Raw genomic sequence first — 18,357 nt, forward strand, 5'->3', positions numbered from 1 at the left:
GCTGCTCCCTGCACATCCACTGCTTCCACTTTACACCCACTTCATTCATCTCATCAGATTTGCTGCTATAGGAAATCATCTCAAATCTTGTGCAAATCCATGGAGACAGACAATATTGTGTGCTCAGTATAGTGTTCTTTGCAAGTCCACCGCTTCCACTTTGCATCTACTTCAATCACTCTCCACCCTTTACTCTGGGCTGGGGGGCTTTGTATCCATATACCAGATGTTCTACAGGACTAAATCTGCATTCAATGTTACTGCAAAATCAAAGGGGCCAAAACCCCTCCCCCGAGCAGTCATATATTTCTGTCCCCCTTGGTGGGAGTGGAGGTGACCCCTCTATAAGGATCTACAGTCCATACACACCCAGCACAAGGTCGGGGTCACACTACCAGACGCTTCTCAGGGCTGCAGTTCCTCTGAGCTCCACAAGGTGGGGATCTCACTTCTACCCAGACAGGAAGTCTCTATGGAAGACAGGAAGTGATGTCAGGTACAGACAGGAAGTGATGTCAGATACAGACAGGACATTTTAGAGGAGAGGTAAATCAGGAGGAAGCGGAGAGTTGACATTCCTGGATCTGGCAGCAGAGGAGGTAATACGTAGATGAACCCCTTCAGGGGGAGGAGTTGATGATAATATATTTGCTCCCAAAGCTGGCCTACATGGTTCAGTTTTATCGTTCAGCCAGCGGGATGACCAGAAAAACTGAAGGGATTCCCCCATCCACACATTGGAGGTGGATGGGGGAATCCTCCCCGCTGCACTCTTGTATTCTGACAATGGGGGGAATCCTCCGCTCTCAGAATACACGGATCAGCACTGAAGCTATTGGCTGCAGCTGCTGGGGGAGTGGCTTTTATCCGGCAGTGGCCACACATGGATGGAAATGTGAGCGATCCCTGCTGAACCAGCTGAATTTCCATGGATCTATGGTCACCTTCAGTGACTTCCTCCCCTCCCCCTCATCTCCTTCATGATGGAAGTCATGCTGAGATCATCTCCCATTGGCTGAGCAATATTCTCATTTGTCTCTCAGCTCCTTCTTGCTATTCCTCGTCCTGCCTGTTGTTTCCTTGGATTGATTTTCTGTGTAGTGACCCCGGCTTGGTCTCTTGGATGCGCTCGTCTGTTGCTTGCCCTGACCTTTCTCCTGATTCCTGGATCTCCTCCTCATCTCTCCTCCATATCCTCTTACACAGCTTTTCTCCACACCTGCAGTGACCCTGGGGGGAGGAAACTTGGCACCAGCACGCCGCCAAATCCATCCCCACCATTAGGGGCTCTGGAGACAATTGTCTGCTATTTACACTCCGTTACTCCGCACGTCACCTGATCACATGACAGCTTACTTCCACAGATTCCGGACAGATTTCTGGATGGTAAAGGTCAAAGGTCACTCTTCAGTTTAGGAGAGGTAGGACGCACCCAGGAACAAGGATTTGGTTTATAGGGGAGCCTCATATAGAGGACCCCTCAAATCTCCCCATCCAAATGTCCCTCCATCCAGAGTCTATATATCCTATGACATCACACTGACCTCACAGCTCCTCCCCCCAATGTCCCTTCATCCAGAGTCAGAGAATCCTATGACATCACACCGACCTCACAGCTCCTCCTCCCAATGTCCCTCCATCCAGAGTCAGAGAATCCTATGACATCACAATGACCTCACAGCCCCTCCTCCCAATGTCCCCCCGTCCAGAGTCAGAGAACCCTATGACATCAGACTGACCTCACAGCTCCTCCTCCCAATGTCCCTCCATCCAGAGTCAGAGAATCCTATGACATCACACTGACCTCACAGCCCCTCCTCCCAATGTCCTTCCATCCAGAGTCAGAGAATCCTATGACATCACACTGACCTCACAGCTCCTCCTCCCAATGTCCCTCCATCTTGCTTTTTCCCTGATGCTCTTAGGATGTGGGGGTCCCTTGGTATCCTCACATGTAAAGTGGGACTGTTGGTCCTGCGTTGTATGTAATGACATCAGAATGCTGCAACAAGCCTATACCCTGCGTAGTGTGGGGGTCCTGTGGGGGGGAATTATACCTCAGCCTGAAGTGGGGCTTTAATAAAATGGAGACCTGAATGGAGAGGTGAGGAGGATTCTGGGAATATCATTTGATGTGACTATTTGTGTTCAGATGTAGAGTTTTCCTCCTGTGAAGTCTGGAGATCATATGACATCACATTGCCTCCACCTCCCTCCCTGATAGAAGAGAGAAAGAAGAAGAAGATTCTAGAAGTCACCAGAGAGATCACTGAGCTGCTGACAGGAGAGGTGAGCAGTGCCGGGAATTCTGGGACATTCTCCAGTAACAGACAAGGGATGTGTCTGGATGGTGACTGTATCATTGTGTGTGTCAGGTTCCTATAAGGTGTCAGGGTGTCACTGTCTATTTCTCCATGGAGGAGTGGGAGTATTTAGAAGGACACAAGGATCTCTACAAGGACGTCATGATGGACAATCAGCCGCCCCTCACATCACCGGGTAAGAGGAGACTTTATTGTAAAGGAGAGAGCAGTACGGAGGATCCACCTAGATCCCCCATCATCTGATAAACACATAGAAACAATGGATTCAGTCAGTGTGTGTGTTTCCTACAGATGGATCCAGTCATGGGAACCCACCAGAGAGATGTCCCCGTCCTCTGTATTCCCGGGATTCCACACAGGAAGGTCACACCATCCCTCACCATCATCAGGTAGATGATGACAATTATTGGTAGTTGTGATTTATACACAGCATGTTTGTTACAATGAATGTTTTATTATATCTTTCAGAGTGGAATCCTCGGGGATGATAATATTGATGTTAAAGAAGAGTATAAAGAGGAGGATGAGGAGTATGGAGTGATGGAGGAGTTTTCAGAAGGACACAAGGATATGATGGAGCCACCTAATACTAGGAACCCACCAGAGAGATGTCCCCGTCCTCTGTATTCCCGGGATTTCACACAGGAAGGTCACACCATCCCTCACTATTACAAGGTTGGTGGGATGGAGAATCTAGAACATGGACTTGTAGAGACTATGGGCTCCAATCACAAAGCGGTATCTTCCCGTATCCCAGTATGTAGTAAGATGCTGCATTCTGTTTTTTAGCAGTGAATCCTGCGGGTAATTTACCACTGGTGTCCATAGCAACACTTGTAAATAGCTTGTTGTTAAGGAGAGGGCAGCCGCCTGTGTCCCCAACAACCAGTAAACAAGGAGAGGACGGCCACCAAGTTCCCCGCTGACAGCTGTGACAGGTCTGGTATGGATTTTGAGGGAATCCCCCAATGCCAAAACAATAAAAAAAAAATGGCGTGGGTTTCTCTCCAAAATCAATACCAGCCCCTTAGTGAGTGCCCACCTTCCTCCTGAACCATATCAGACCACATATCCTCAACATGGGGTGGGTGCTTCAGGGCAGCGGCGCTCTGCCACCCCAAAAGCACCTTGTCCCCATGTCGATGGGGAAAAGGGTCCCTTACCCACATCCCTGGCCAGTGGTTGTGGGGGGCTGTGGGTGGGGGACTTATTGAAATCTGGAAGCCTCCTTTAACATGGAGGCCCCCAGATGCCAGCCCCCCCACAATGTGAATGAGTATAGATTACATAGTACCCCTATTCATTTACCAAAAAAGGGTAAAAAAAACTGTAGGAAAGTTTTGACAAAACAAAAATAAAGAACAATATCCCCCTGATGTAGATCCATCGATGATCCAATCACAATACTCGCTGTCATTGCTGGCTGGAAGAAAAAACAAAGCTCCCCTCCTGCCATCTGACAGCTCCGCCGCCTCCCACTTCTGAAAACACGAAGGACTGCTACTACCCTGTGACATCACTGGGTAGCCTTGCCCTCTTGTGACATCACCAATACAACATTCCCTGGTCAATGACGTCACCGAGTGACACAGTCCCTTAGTATATTTAGTGTCAGGAGGCAGCAGAGCTGTCAGACAGAGGGGAGTCTTCATTGGGAGCGGAGCTTTTCTTTCTGAGTCAGCGGTGACAGCGAGCATCGTGATTGATGATGGATCTACACCTGCCTGCTGTCTATATAACAGAATACTTTGTTGGGGTGAATAATTAGGGGTACCATGTACCCCATACTCATTCACATGGGGTGAGGGATCTGAGGGCCTCCTTGTTAAATTTTGTAAGTCCTCTTCCCGCAAACCCCCACAGCCACTAGACTGGGTTGTGGGGAAGAGTCCCTTGTCCCCATCAACATGGACAAGGTGCTTTGGGTGAGCAAAGCCCCCCCTGCCGCAGAGCATGCACTCTATGTTAAGGGCATGTGGCCTGGTATGTTTAAGGAGGGGGGGTCACTTGCTCATCCCCCGTTTACTGACCTGCTGGGCTGCATGCTCAGATAGGGGTCTGGTATGTATTTCTTTCATTTTGGCAAGGGGTCCCCCTCAAAATCCATACCAGACCCGAGGGGGGGACCCCACGCCATTTTCTTAATTTTTCATTGCCGATAATTCTTTTTTTCAGATTTATCGGTTGGTTAGGACGCGGCACCCGCTCACTCCCTAACAACCATGTTGTTTACTGGTTGTTAACCACCTCCCGTCCGGCTGTTCTATATAAACGGCCGGACGGTGGCACTGCAGGGTAGGGTGGCTGTTTATAAATGGCCTCCCCACCCCCTGCTTGTGCGCGCTCCCTGGAAGCGCGCAGCACCACGATCCGGTGCCTGCTGTGTCCTCCGGACACAGTGAAACACCAGTCGTTGGATGGGACCTCTGTACGAGGTCCCGATCATGTGATCACTGATTGGCCAATCAGTGATCACATCCAGAGTAGTAAGCAAGATGACATTTGTGACTTCATTGCTTACTACGTGTGAAATCTGTGAATGATCACAGAGGTCACATGGTACAGGGCTATTCACAACAGCCTTGTACCATGTGACAAGCTGTGACCAATCACAGCTCACACAGTATTTCTCAATGGCTGCAAGAATGCAGACAGAGAGAAAGAGAAATGATTGCTTTTACATCCTATATGGGTGTAAAAAGCAATCAATGTAAAAAAAGAAAAAAAAAAATCTTCATCACCTCCCACAAGTAGTACAGTGTCACCATGGTGACACTGTACTGCTAGGGTGACAGTATGTAAAATAAATAAATAATAATATAAAAAAATAAAATAAAAATTAAAAAAAATTGTTTACAAATTATAATTTTTGGTTATAAACTAATTTGGCTTATATTTTTTTTTTACTAAAAAGATACATTTTGGCCAAGATTTATGATGAAATATTATTTATTTGCAAAATTTTATAAGAAAAACACTTTTTTTTCAAAATGTTTGGACATTTTCATTTATATAGCAAAAAAAAAAAAATTCCAGCGGTGAATAAATACCACCAAAATAAAGTTTTATCTGTCTCAGAGTGTGACCTCAGGGTGCGGGAGTACGACCTCAGAGTGCGGGAGTGTGACCTCAGGGTGCGGGAGTGTGACCTCAGGGTGCGGGAGTGTGACCTCAGAGAGTGGGAGTGTGACCTCAGAGAGCGGGAGTGTGACCTCAGAGAGCGGGAGTGTGACCTCAGAGAGCGAGAGTGTGACCTCAGAGTGCAGGAGTGTGACCTCAGAGAGCGGGAGTATGACCTCAGGGTGCGGGAGTGTAACCTCAGAGTCCGGGAGTGTGACCTCAGAAAGCGGGAGTACGACCTCAGAGAGCGGGAGTACGACCTCAGAGAGCGGGAGTACGACCTCAGAGAGCGGGAGTACGACCTCAGAGAGCGGGAGTACGACCTCAGGGTGCGGGAGTGTGACCTCAGAGAGCGGGAGTGTGACCTCAGAGTCCGGGAGTGTGACATCAGAGAGTGGGATTACGACCTCAGAGAGCGGGAGTGTGACCTCAGAGAGCAAGAGTACGACCTCAGAGTGCGGGAGTGTGACCTCAGGGTGCGGGAGTGTGACCTCAGAGAGCGGGAGTGTGACCTCAGAGTGCGGGAGTGTGACCTCAGAGTGCGGGAGTGTGACCTCAGAGTGCGGGAGTGTGACCTCAGGGTGCGGGAGTGTGACCTCAGAGTGCGGGAGTGTGACCTCAGAGTGCGGGAGTGTGACCTCAGCGATTAGTATGGGGGCGTGTCTGATGAAGGAAACCAAGGGCTCTATTTATAGAACATTCATTGGACCAATGAGACAATCATTCCTCCAGCTGTGACAACATCCAGCCTATGTTAAGTAACACAGTGATTTCCTATGATCGCCGGCTCCATCTAGTGGCCACAATGAGGTGATTTTTCTGAAATATCTCCATCAGTAAAATTAGCTCAATATGATATTATGGCCACTAGATGGAGCCAATGATCATAAGAAATAAAATATGGCCAAAACTCCTCCCACCTGGAGAATGCTGGTCACATCCGTTCAACATTGTTCTCCATAGACCTCCAAGTGTTTGTGAAATCTCCCACCACAAAATGTACTCAGCCAATCACAAGACAGGACTCCATTTTTATTCTTCTCCTGCTATCAATGGCCAACCCGATCCCACACTTCATCCATTTCTTTGGGGACCTCTGATCTCCTTATGAACTGTTTCTTCCATGATGAAGATCAGCCATGGAGTATATCTGAGGTGTATATCAGGGTGTGCTTCTTCCCCACATGAGAGCTGGGATGTCCAGCAACATTCATCTAGAAGACATTTCCCGCACTCAAGGCACTAATACACCTCCAGGGTTGTGTCAGGACTTCAGTGAGGAATATTTCCCTCATTTATGACAGGAATGTGGCTTCTCCCCCATGTGAGATCTCTAATGTTGGGAAAGACTGGACTTATCTGAAAAAAATTTCCCGCACTCAGGAGAGGAATACAGCTTTTTTTCCCATGTGAAAACTTTGATGTTTGACAAGTCCTGAATTATGTACAAAACATTTCCCACACTCAGAACATGAATATGACTTCTCCCCCGTGTGAGATCTCTGATGTGTTGAAAGATTGGACTTCTGTGCAAAACATTTCCCACACTCAGGACAGGAGTATGGCTTCTCCCCCGTGTGAAATCTCTGATGCCTGTAAAGATAAGACTTCTGTGAAAAACATTTCCCACACTCAGGACAGGAATATGGCTTTTCCCCCGTGTGAGATCTCTGATGTGTGTAAAGATAGGACTTCTGTGAAAAACATTTCCCACACTCAGGACAGGAATATGACTTTTCCCCCGTGTGAGATTTTTGATGTTTGTGCAGACTGGACTTCTCTGAAAAACATTTCCCGCACTCAGGACAAGAATACGGCTTCTCCCCCGTGTGAGATCTCTGATGGCTGAAAAGATGGGACTTCTCTGAAAAACATTTCCCACACTCAGGACAGGAATATGGCTTCTCCCCTGTGTGAGATCTCTGATGTCTGGAAAGATCAGACTTCTGTGAAAAACATTTCCTGCACTCAGGGCAGGAATACGGTTTCACCCCCGTGTGAAATCTCTGATGTGTGTGAAGACTAAACTTCTCTGAAAAACATTTCCCGCACTCAGGACAAGAATATGGCTTCTCCCCTGTGTGAGATCTCTGATGTTTGTGAAGATGGGCCTTCTGTGAAAAACATTCCCCACACTCAGGACAAGAATACGGCTTCTCCCCAATGTGAGATCTCTGATGTGTGTGAAGATGGGACTTCTGTGAAAAACATTTCCCGCACTCAGGACAGGAATACGGCTTCTCCCCAATGTGAGATCTCTGATGTGTGTGAAGATGGGACTTCTCTGAAAAACATTTCCCACACTCAGGACAGGAATATGGCTTCTCCCCCGTGTGAAATCTCTGATGTTTGTGCAGACTGGACTTCTGTGAAAAACATTTCCCGCACTCAGGACAAGAATACGGTTTCTCCCCTGTGTGAGATGTCTGATGTTTGTGAAGATGGGACTTCTGTGAAAAACATTTCCCACACTCAGGACAAGAATATGGCTTCTCCCCTGTGTGAGATCTCTGATGTTGGTGCAGACTGGACTTCTGTGAAAAACATTTTCCGCACTCAGAACAAAAATATGGCTTCTCCCCTGTGTGAGATTTCTGGTGTCTGTAAAGATAGGACTTCACTAAAAAGCATTTCCCGCACTCAAGACAAGAATATGGCTTTTCCCCCACATGAGATCTCTGATGTGTGTGAAGACTGGACTTGTCAGAAAAACATTTCCCACACTCTGGACAGGAATATGGCTTCTCACCTGTGTGAGATCTTATATGCATATTAAGACGGGATTCAAGATGGAAACCCTTCCCGCACTCAGGACAGGAGAAGCTTTTTCTTGTTGGAAGGCCGGCCCGGTCCCGCACAGTCTGAGGTTCCTCAGGATACGAGGAATCCGATGGTCCATCTACAATGGGTGGTGCCGGATGGACATTGGAGGGAGCCGGGTTTTCTCCTGGACTATACTGTGTGATGTCCTCATCTTCTACTTTCCAGTCTGGAGACAAAGTGAGACAATCCTCTGAGGTTTTCCTCATCTCCCGGCCATGGACTAAAAGACAAAGAGGATTACTAGACAGGAGCTGATTGGTTCCCCCAAACCAGGACTCTGCCCACATCAGGCAGCTTGGTCTCCAAGGAGCTTACAATTCCACCCTCAAGGGAACTAGGAAATGGCTCCTCTGATCTCCTACCAGGTCATTTCTTTATTCATGGACCTTAGTCAGAGAGTGAGGAAACAACCAGAACTGTCTTTTATAGGAGGGACAGTGATGAGGGGATTATAGGACGAGGGTCCCCACCCCCTCTATCACTCATCGCCATCTTCCCAACACAAGAAGTACTGCACTTCCTTATTTAGTCCATGATTTAGTCATGAAGAACAGCGGGGCTGAGCCCCACCAGAGGTCAGGGAGTGAGGATGGGGGGAGAACAACCAAGATGAAGACTGGACTGATCCTGAAGACCACCATCATTGGGGTATTGACTCCTCCCTCATTATCCCTTTCTCATTACCAATCACTTTCACTCTCTTCCTGCTCTGAACAATTTTCAGCTGTCAGCACTTTCACACTTTGAATGACAATTACTCAGTCATGCAACGCTGCACCCGTATTACATTTGTATCATTTTTTTTCTCACAAATTGATCTTTCTTTTGGTGGTATTTAATCACTGCTTGTGTGTTTTGTTTTAGTTTTTCTTTTTAGGTATAAACAAAAAAGACTAAAAATTTTGCAAGAAATGCATTTTTCTGTTTCTGTAATAAAATTTTGCAAATACTGTAAGTATTTTTTCTTCATAAATTTAGCCAAAATCTATACTGCTTCATTTCTTTGGTAAAATACCCCAAATCTGTGTATATTATATAGTCTGTGAGAAAGTTATAGAGTCTACATGCTATGGTACCAATCACTAAAACTGATCACTGACAACTGACCAATCCTAATGTACTCACATCATTTCTTGAGTCCCTTAATATGCCAGGAATAGTATAAATCCCCGAAATGTCAGGACGGTGTAAATCCCCCCAAATGTCAGGATGGTACAAATCCCCCCAAATGTCAGGACGGTACAAATCCCCCCAAATGTCAAGAGAGTAAAAATCCCCCCTAAATGTCAGGACAGTACAGATATCCCCCAAATGTCAGAACGGTACAAATATCCCCCAAATGTCAGAACAGTACAGATATTCCCCAAAAGTCAGGACGGTACAGATATCCCCCAAATGTCAGGAAGGTACAGATATCCCCCAAATGTCAGGACAGTACAGATACCCCCCAAATGTCAAAACAGTACAGATACCCCCATTGTCAGGACGATACAGATATCCCCCAAATGTCAGGACGGTACAGATATCCCCCAAATGTCAGGACGGTACAGATCCCCCCATTGTCAGGACAGTACAGATATCCCCCAAATGTCAGAACGGTACAGATATCCCCCAAATGTCAGGACGGTACAGATATCCCCCAAATGTCAGGACGGTACAGATATCCCCCAAATGTCAGAACGGTACAGATATCCCCCAAATGTCAGAACGGTACAGATATCCCCCAAATGTCAGAACGGTACAGATATCCCCCAAATGTCAGGACGGTACAGATATCCCCCAAATGTCAGGACGGTACAGATATCCCCCAAATGTCAGGACAGTACAGATATCCCCCAAATGTCAGAACAGTACAGATATCCCCCAAATGTCAGGACAGTACAGATATCCCCCAAATGTCAGGACAGTACAGATATCCCCCAAATGTCAGGACAGTACAGATATCCCCCAAATGTCAGGACAGTACAGATATCCCCCAAATGTCAGGATTAGAGATGAGCGAAGTATTCAAAAATTCGATTCGACTGATTCGGCGAATTCGTGGACAATATTCGATTCGAGTCGAATATATTCGCTGTGAATTTAACTTAAAAAAGGGTGTTTCTAGGCTTCAGAGAGACTTAATATTAGTGCAGAACACTGTACCTTTAATTTAAATGCCCTTGGAGTCTGCTGGGGAAGAGAAATAATACTGTCAGTCAGTATGACATGCAGATGAGTGCCGTCGATCTTAGAATCACCGCACACTTCACTCATTTGGCCAGTCACGGGGCCAAAACCAGTGTTTGGAGCCACAGTGTGGCGGTGGAGGCAGCAGCAATGGGAGGCCATACAGCACCCTATGACAAAATGGAAACCAGCAGGAGTGTGAGGAGACCTGAAAGTGGCACATGGCAGAGTGGGAGCAATGGGAGGCGGTACAGGGACCCAGATCACACTGTGGGACCAGCAGCAGCGTGACCAGGCGGTACGGGGGCCCATGGCCGATTTGACCTCGTTCATCCCATAGTCCTGCCGACTCACGAATAGCGTGGCCTCCTCAAAGGGCCTGAGCAAGCGCAGGTGTCACGCATGAGCTGACAATGGCTGACATCTAAGTTACACAGGGAGTACCTTTATCCGCTTTTAACATCAGGAAATCTGTGATGGCCTTTCGCTGTTCGTAAAGGCGGTCTAACATATGTAGTGTTGAATTCCACCTTGTTGCAACGTCACAGCATGAGGAGTCGGTACGGGGGCCCATGGCAGATTACGTGCCTGGCAGCAGCAATGGGAGGCCCGTAATCTGCCAGCACCCTATGTCAAAAAATTGAACACACCAGCAGTGTGAGGAGACCTCAAAGTGGCACATGGCAGAGTGGGAGCAATGGGAGGCGGTACAGGGACCCAGGTCACACTGTGGGACCAGCAGCAGCGTGACCAGGCGGTACGGGGGCCCATGGCCGATTTGGGGCCTGGCGGCACCTATGGGAGGCCTGTAATCTGACAGCAACCTATGACAAAATGGAAAACCGCAGGAGTGTGAGGAGACCTCAAAGTGGCACATGGCAGAGTGGAAGCAATGGGAGGCCGTACAGGGACCCAGGTCACACTGTGGGACCAGCAGCAGCGTGACCAGGCGGTACGGGGGCCCATGGCCGATTTGGGGCCTGGCGGCACCTATGGAAGGCCTGTAATCTGCCAGCAACCTATGACAAAATGGAAAACCGCAGGAGTGTGAGGAGACCTCAAAGTGGCACATGGCAGAGTGGAAGCAATGGGAGGCCGTACAGGGACCCAGGTCACACTGTGGGCCCAGCAGCAGCGTGACCAGGCGGTACGGGGGCCCATGGCCGATTTAGGGCCTGGCGGCACCTATGGGAGGCCTGTAATCTGCCAGCAACCTATGACAAAATGGAAAACCGCAGGAGTGTGAGGAGACCTCAAAGTGGCACATGGCAGAGTGGAAGCAATGGGAGGCCGTACAGGGACCCAGGTCACACTGTGGGACCAGCAGCAGCGTGACCAGGCGGTACGGGGGCCCATGGCCGATTTGGGGCCTGGCGGCACCTATGGGAGGCCTGTAATCTGCCAGCAACCTATGACAAAATGGAAAACCGCAGGAGTGTGAGGAGACCTCAAAGTGGCACATGGCAGAGTGGAAGCAATGGGAGGCCGTACAGGGACCCAGGTCACACTGTGGGACCAGCAGCAGCGTGACCAGGCGGTAGGGGGGCCCATGGCCGATTTGGGGCCTGGCGGCACCTATGGAAGGCCTGTAATCTGCCAGCAACCTATGACAAAATGGAAAACCGCAGGAGTGTGAGGAGACCTCAAAGTGGCACATGGCAGAGTGGGAGCAATGGGAGGCCGTACAGGGACCCAGGTCACACTGTGGGACCAGCAGCAGCGTGACCAGGCGGTACGGGGGCCCATGGCCGATTTGGGGCCTGGCGGCACCTATGGAAGGCCTGTAAGCCGCCAGCAACCTATGACAAAATGGAAAACCGCAGGAGTGTGAGGAGACCTCAAAGTGGCACATGGTAGAGTCGGAGCAATGGGAGGCCGTACAGGGACCCAGGTCACACTGTGGGCCCAGCAGCAGCGTGACCAGGCGGTACGGGGGCCCATGGCCGATTTGGGGCCTGGCGGCACCTATGGGAGGCCCGTAATCTGCCAGCACCCTATGACAAAATGGAACCATGGGCTGGGGCAGGCAGAACCGCCGTATCTTTATCACGGTTTTCCCAGGCCACCGAATGGCGACGCTGCATATGCTGACGCAACGCTGTAGTCCCAACATGGGCCCCCTGGCCACGCTTGACTTTCTGGCCACGTAGTCGACATACGGCTACGTTTACTTACTCGGGCGGCTTGACGAAAAATTGCCACACCGCCGAGTAGGAAACTTTGCACCCGCTACTCCTCACTGGCTGACTGCTACTTCCTCCGTGCGCACCGGCACCACTACTGGCCGTGGTGGTAGGCTGCAGTGGAGCTGGTGCTCTACTCCGTGGCCGTTTGCCTCCACTGAAACTGCTGCGACCCTGCTGCCTCCTGCAGCAGCAATGGGAGGCCGTACAGGGACCCATGACACACTCTGGACCTGGCAGCAGCATGAAGAGGCGGTACAGGGGCCCATGGCAGATTACGGGCCTGGCAGCAGCAATGGGAGGCCCGTAATCTGCCAGCACCCTATGTCAAAAAATTGAACACACCAGCAGTGTGAGGAGACCTCAAAGTGGCACATGGCAGAGTGGAAGCAATGGGAGGCCGTACAGGGACCCAGGTCACACTGTGGGACCAGCAGCAGCGTGACCAGGCGGTACGGGGGCCCATGGCCGATTTGGGGCCTGGCGGCACCTATGGAAGGCCTGTAATCTGCCAGCAACCTATGACAAAATGGAAAACCGCAGGAGTGTGAGGAGACCTCAAAGTGGCACATGGCAGAGTGGAAGCAATGGGAGGCCGTACAGGGACCCAGGTCACACTGTGGGCCCAGCAGCAGCGTGACCAGGCGGTACGGGGGCCCATGGCCGATTTGGGGCCTGGCGGCACCTATGGGAGGCCTTTAATCTGCCAGCAACCTATGACAAAATGGAAAACCGCAGGAGTGTGAGGAGACCTCAAAGTGGCACATGGTAGAGTGGGAGCAATAGGAGGCCGTACAGGGACCCAGGTCACACTGTGGGACCAGCAGCAGCGTGACCAGGCGGTACGGGGGCCCATGGCCGATTTGGGGCCTGGCGGCACCTATGGAAGGCCTGTAATCTGCCAGCACCCTATGACAAAATGGAACCCTGGGCTGGGGCAGGCAGAACCGCCGTATCTTTATCACGGTTTTCCCAGGCCACCGAATGGCGACGCTGCATATGCTGACGCAACGCTGTAGTCCCAACATGGGCCCCCTGGCCACGCTTGACTTTCTGGCCACATAGTCGACATACGGCTACGTTTACTTCCTCGGGCGGCTTGACGAAAAATTGCCACACCACCGAGTAGGAAACTTTGCCCCCGCTACTCCTCACTGGCTGACTGCTACTTCCTCCGTGCGCACCGGCACCACTACTGGCCGTGGTGGTAGGCTGCAGTGGAGCTGGTGCTCTACTCCGTGGCCGTTTGGCTCCACTGACACTGATTCGACCCTGCTGCCTCCTGGGCAACCCACCGACTGTTTCGCTCGCTGCCAAGCTGGCACCCTCTTCTCCTGATGATGCGGAAGCAATAGCCTGATGACGACGAGGCTGCCAAGTGCGATCAACCTCCTCATCATCAAGTAGGGTCTCCGCCTCACTACTAGCCCCCTCGGCTGCGTCTGGGTCAGGAGACAGACCTGTCTCTAGACCGGCTACCGAGCCACTCTCCTCGCCAGTACTTGTTCGCCTGGCTGCTGAAAAGGCCGATGTCTCCCCCCGTTCCTGACCGCCCTCTGTTAGCGCTTCCTCACTGTACAGTGGGGCTGAGCCCACAGCATGCGATACTTCGCTTGGTGAGGGAACAGCAAAGGACAGGGGCAGGTAGAGGACACGTGATTTCAGTGGGCTTGCTCCCGGGCCATGCCAACTAACGGTTGTGTCTGACGTACCCACCGACCGTTGGCTGTAGGTGTCAGAGGTGACCTGGGAAGAGGAAGACGACCGAGCCAACCAATCGATGACGGCAGGGTTGTCGGTGGAGACACGACCGCTGGATGACACCGGGAGCACTGGCCTCTGGCTGCGAATAGTGCTGCCTCGACCCCTTCCTCTGCTGCCACGTCTGCTCGCTCCTAAAACATTGCCTCCTCTGCCACTCCTCTGCGTGTTGTCTGACATACTCTTTAATTCAACGATTCTGTGTCCCTGAGTAACAATTCTGTGTCCCTGAGTAACAATTCTGTGTCTGTCCCTGAGTAACAATTCTGTGGCCCTAAGTAACGGTTATGTGGCCCTCAGTAACAATTCTGTGTCCCTGAGTAACAATTCTGTGTCTGTCCGAGTAACAATTCTGTGGCCTTAAGTAACAGTTCTGTGGCCCTCAGTAACAATTCTGTGTCCCTGAGTAACAATTCTGTGGCCCTAAGTAACGGTTCTGTGGCCCTCAGTAACAATTCTGTGTCCCTGAGTAACGTTTATGTGGCCCTAAGTAACGGTTCTGTGGCCCTCAGTAACAATTCTGTGTCCCTGATTAACAATTCTGTGTCTGTCCGAGTAACAATTCTGTGGCCCTAAGTAACAATTCTGTGGCCCTCAGTAACAATTCTGTGTCCCTGAGTAACAATTCTGTGGCCCTAAGTAACGGTTCTGTGGCCCTCAGTAACAATTCTGTGTCCCTGATTAACGTTTCTGTGGCCCTAAGTAACGGTTCTGTGGCCCTCAGTAACAATTCTGTGTCCCTGATTAACGTTTCTGTGGCCCTAAGTAACAATTCTCTGGCACTCAGTAACAATTCTGTCTGTCCCTGAGTAACAATTATGTGGCCCTAATAACGTTTCTGTGGCCCTAAGTAACAGTTCTGTGGCCCTCAGTAACAATTCTGTGTCTGTCCCTGAGTAACAATTCTGTGGCCCTAAGTAACAATTCTCTGGCACTCAGTAACAATTCTGTCTGTCCCTGAGTAACAATTCTGTGGCCCTAATAACGTTTCTGTGGCCCTAAGTAACAGTTCTGTGGCCCTCAGTAACAATTCTGTGTCTGTCCTTGAGTAACAATTCTGTGGCCCTAACTAACGTTTCTGTGGCCCTAAGTAACAATTCTGTGGCCCTCAGTAACAATTCTGTCTGTCCCTGAGTAACAATTCTGTGGCCCTAACTAGCGTTTCTTTGTCTCTAAGTAACGATTCTGTGGCCCTCATTTACAATTCTGTGTCCCTGAGTAATGCTTCTCTGTCCCTAAGTAACGTTTCTCTGTCCCCAAGTAACGTTTTTGTGGCCCTAACTCTGTCCCTAATACAGAGCGGTCTGCCTCTCTTGAATGACTGGAGGCAAATGAAGAATTCCAAAATGGCCGCTATTTATAGCTCGACCATTACACAGTGCTGGCTGGCTGGCTGCTGATTGGCTGATGCGATCACATGTCATTAAGGAATGCATTATGGGTCAGCGCGCCTTGTCTGCGCGCCTTCCCAGACATCCCCGCTCCGTCGCCGCACATGTCCGCCGCCATTTTAGGAAAAATTTCGATTCGCGCGTCCGAAGTAGGCTATTTTTCGGATTCGGCGCGAATCGAAAATTTTCCGATATTCGACTCGAATTCCACTTCGCCTACTTCGATTCGCTCATCTCTAGTCAGGATGGTACAGATATCCCCCAAATGTCAGGACAGTACAGATCCCCCAAATGTCAGGACGGTACAGATATCCCCCAAATGTCAGGACGGTACAGATATCCCCCAAATGTCAGGACGGTACAGATATCCCCCAAATGTCAGGACGGTACAGATATCCCCCAAATGTCAGACGGTACAGATATCCCCCAAATGTCAGGACAGGACAGATATCCCCCAAATGTCAGGACGGTACAGATATCCCCCAAATGTCAGACGGTACAGATATCCCCCAAATGTCAGGACGGTACAGATATCCCCCAAATGACCCTTTTTGAAAAGTAGACATTCCAAGGTAATTAGTAAGAAGTATGAGGAGTTTTTGAAGCTGTAATGTTTTCTCACAATTCTTTGGATCCTGAAGAAAGTAAATAAAATATTTTTTTCACAAAGTTGTCATATTAACAAGTGATTTCTCACACCTGGCACAGGCATACTTGTAACTACACCCCAAAACACATTCTGCTACTCCTCCTGAGTATGGCGATACCACATGTGTGAGACAGCTCAGCCGTATAGAGAGGCCCAACACAGTTGGAGGAGGATAAGGGTCCAAAGTTGGAGGATGTTATCACATTATTGTCACCATGTAAAAGTCTGTGCTCCAATCACATCATCCGATATAAAATGTCCGGCTGGGAGGAAATGGGTGTAACAAAAGAGAATCCATAATATGTGTATATATAGCAGTGCGGGGAGGGGGAGAGCAGAAGTCAGGAGTATGGAATGTACAACATAGAGTATATAGTGCAGGGGTCAGGAGTATGTAATGTACAACATAGAGGATATAGTGCAGGGGTCAGGAGTATGTAATGTACAACAGAGTATATAGTGCAGGGGTCAGGAGTATTTAATGTACAACATAGAGTATATAGTGCAGGGGTCAGGAGTATGTAATGTACAACATAGAGTATATAGTGCAGGGGTCAGGAGTATGTAATGTACAACATAGAGGATATAGTGCAGGGGTCAGGAGTATGTAATGTACAACAGAGTATATAGTGCAGGGGTCAGGAGTATGTAATGTACAACATAGAGTATATAGTGCAGGGGTCAGGAGTATGTAATGTACAACATAGAGTATATAGTGCAGGGGTCAGGAGTATGTAATGTACAACAGAGTATATAGTGCAGGGGTCAGGAGTATGAAATGTACAACATAGAGTATACAGTGCAGGGGTCGAGAGTATGTAATGTACAACATAGAGTATACAGTGCAGGGGTCAGGAGTATGTAATGTACAACATAGAGTATATAGTGCAGGGGTCAGGAGTATGTAATGTACAACAGAGTATATAGTGCAGGGGTAAGGAGTATGTAATGTACAACATAGAGTATACAGTGCAGGGGCCAGGAGTATGTAATGTACAACATAGAGTATATAGTGCAGGGGTCAGGAGTATGTAATGTACAACATAGAGTATATAGTGCAGGGGTCAGGAGTATGTAATGTACAACATAGAGTATATAGTGCAGGGGTCAGGAGTATGTAATGTACAACATACAGTATATAGTGCAGGGGTCAGGAGTATGTAATGTACAACATAGAGTATATAGTGCAGGGGTCAGGAGTATGTAATGTACAACATAGAGTATATAGTGCAGGGGTCAGGAGTATGTAATGTACAACATAGAGTATACAGTGCAGGGGCCAGGAGTATGTAATGTACAACATAGAGTATATAGTGCAGGGGTCAGGACTATGTAATGTACAACATAGAGTATATAGTGCAGGGGTCAGGAGGATGTAATGTACAACATAGAGTATATAGTGCAGGGGTCAGGAGTATGTAATGTACAACATAGAGTATATAGTGCAGGGGTCAGGAGTATGTAATGTACAACAGAGTATATAGTGCAGGGGTCAGGAGTATGTAATGTACAACAGAGTATATAGTGCAGGGGTCAGGAAGATGTAATGTACAGCATATAGTATATAGTGCAGGGGTCAGGAGTATGTAATGTACAACATAGCGTATATAGTGCAGGGGTCAGGAGTATGTAATGTACAACATAGAGTATATAGTGCAGGGGTCAGGAGTATGTAATGTACAACATAGAGTATATAGTGCAGGGGTCAGGAGTATGTAATGTACAACATAGAGTATATAGTGCAGGGGTCAGGAGTATGGAATGTACAACAGAGTATATAGTGCAGGGGTCAGGAGTATAAAATGTACAACAGAGTATATAGTGCAGGGGTCAGGAAGATGTAATGTACAGCATATAGTATATAGTGCAGGGGTCAGGAGTATGTAATGTACAACATGGAGTATATAGTGCAGGGGTCAGGAGTATGTAATGTACAA

At 49.0% G+C, this 18,357-nt stretch overlaps 1 protein-coding gene across 1 annotated transcript in view; it reads right to left on the reverse strand.

Annotated features, from left to right (window-relative positions):
• Window positions 1–5,255: 5,255 nt before the first annotated feature.
• LOC149450602 (uncharacterized) overlaps window positions 5,256–18,357 on the reverse strand; it is a 102,503-nt gene continuing 89,401 nt past the window's right edge. The window contains exon 5 of the mRNA XM_089691714.1: window positions 5,256–8,473. Coding sequence (XP_089547840.1) covers window positions 6,824–8,473 — 1,650 coding nt within the window. The 3' untranslated portion in view covers window positions 5,256–6,823. The remainder of the gene's footprint in view (window positions 8,474–18,357) is intronic.

This window comes from Staurois parvus, unplaced genomic scaffold (assembly GCF_062004578.1).
Source record: "Staurois parvus isolate SC_StPar_1 unplaced genomic scaffold, SC_StPar_1.0 ptg000570l, whole genome shotgun sequence".
In the NCBI taxonomy this organism is placed as follows: Eukaryota; Metazoa; Chordata; class Amphibia; order Anura; family Ranidae; genus Staurois; species Staurois parvus.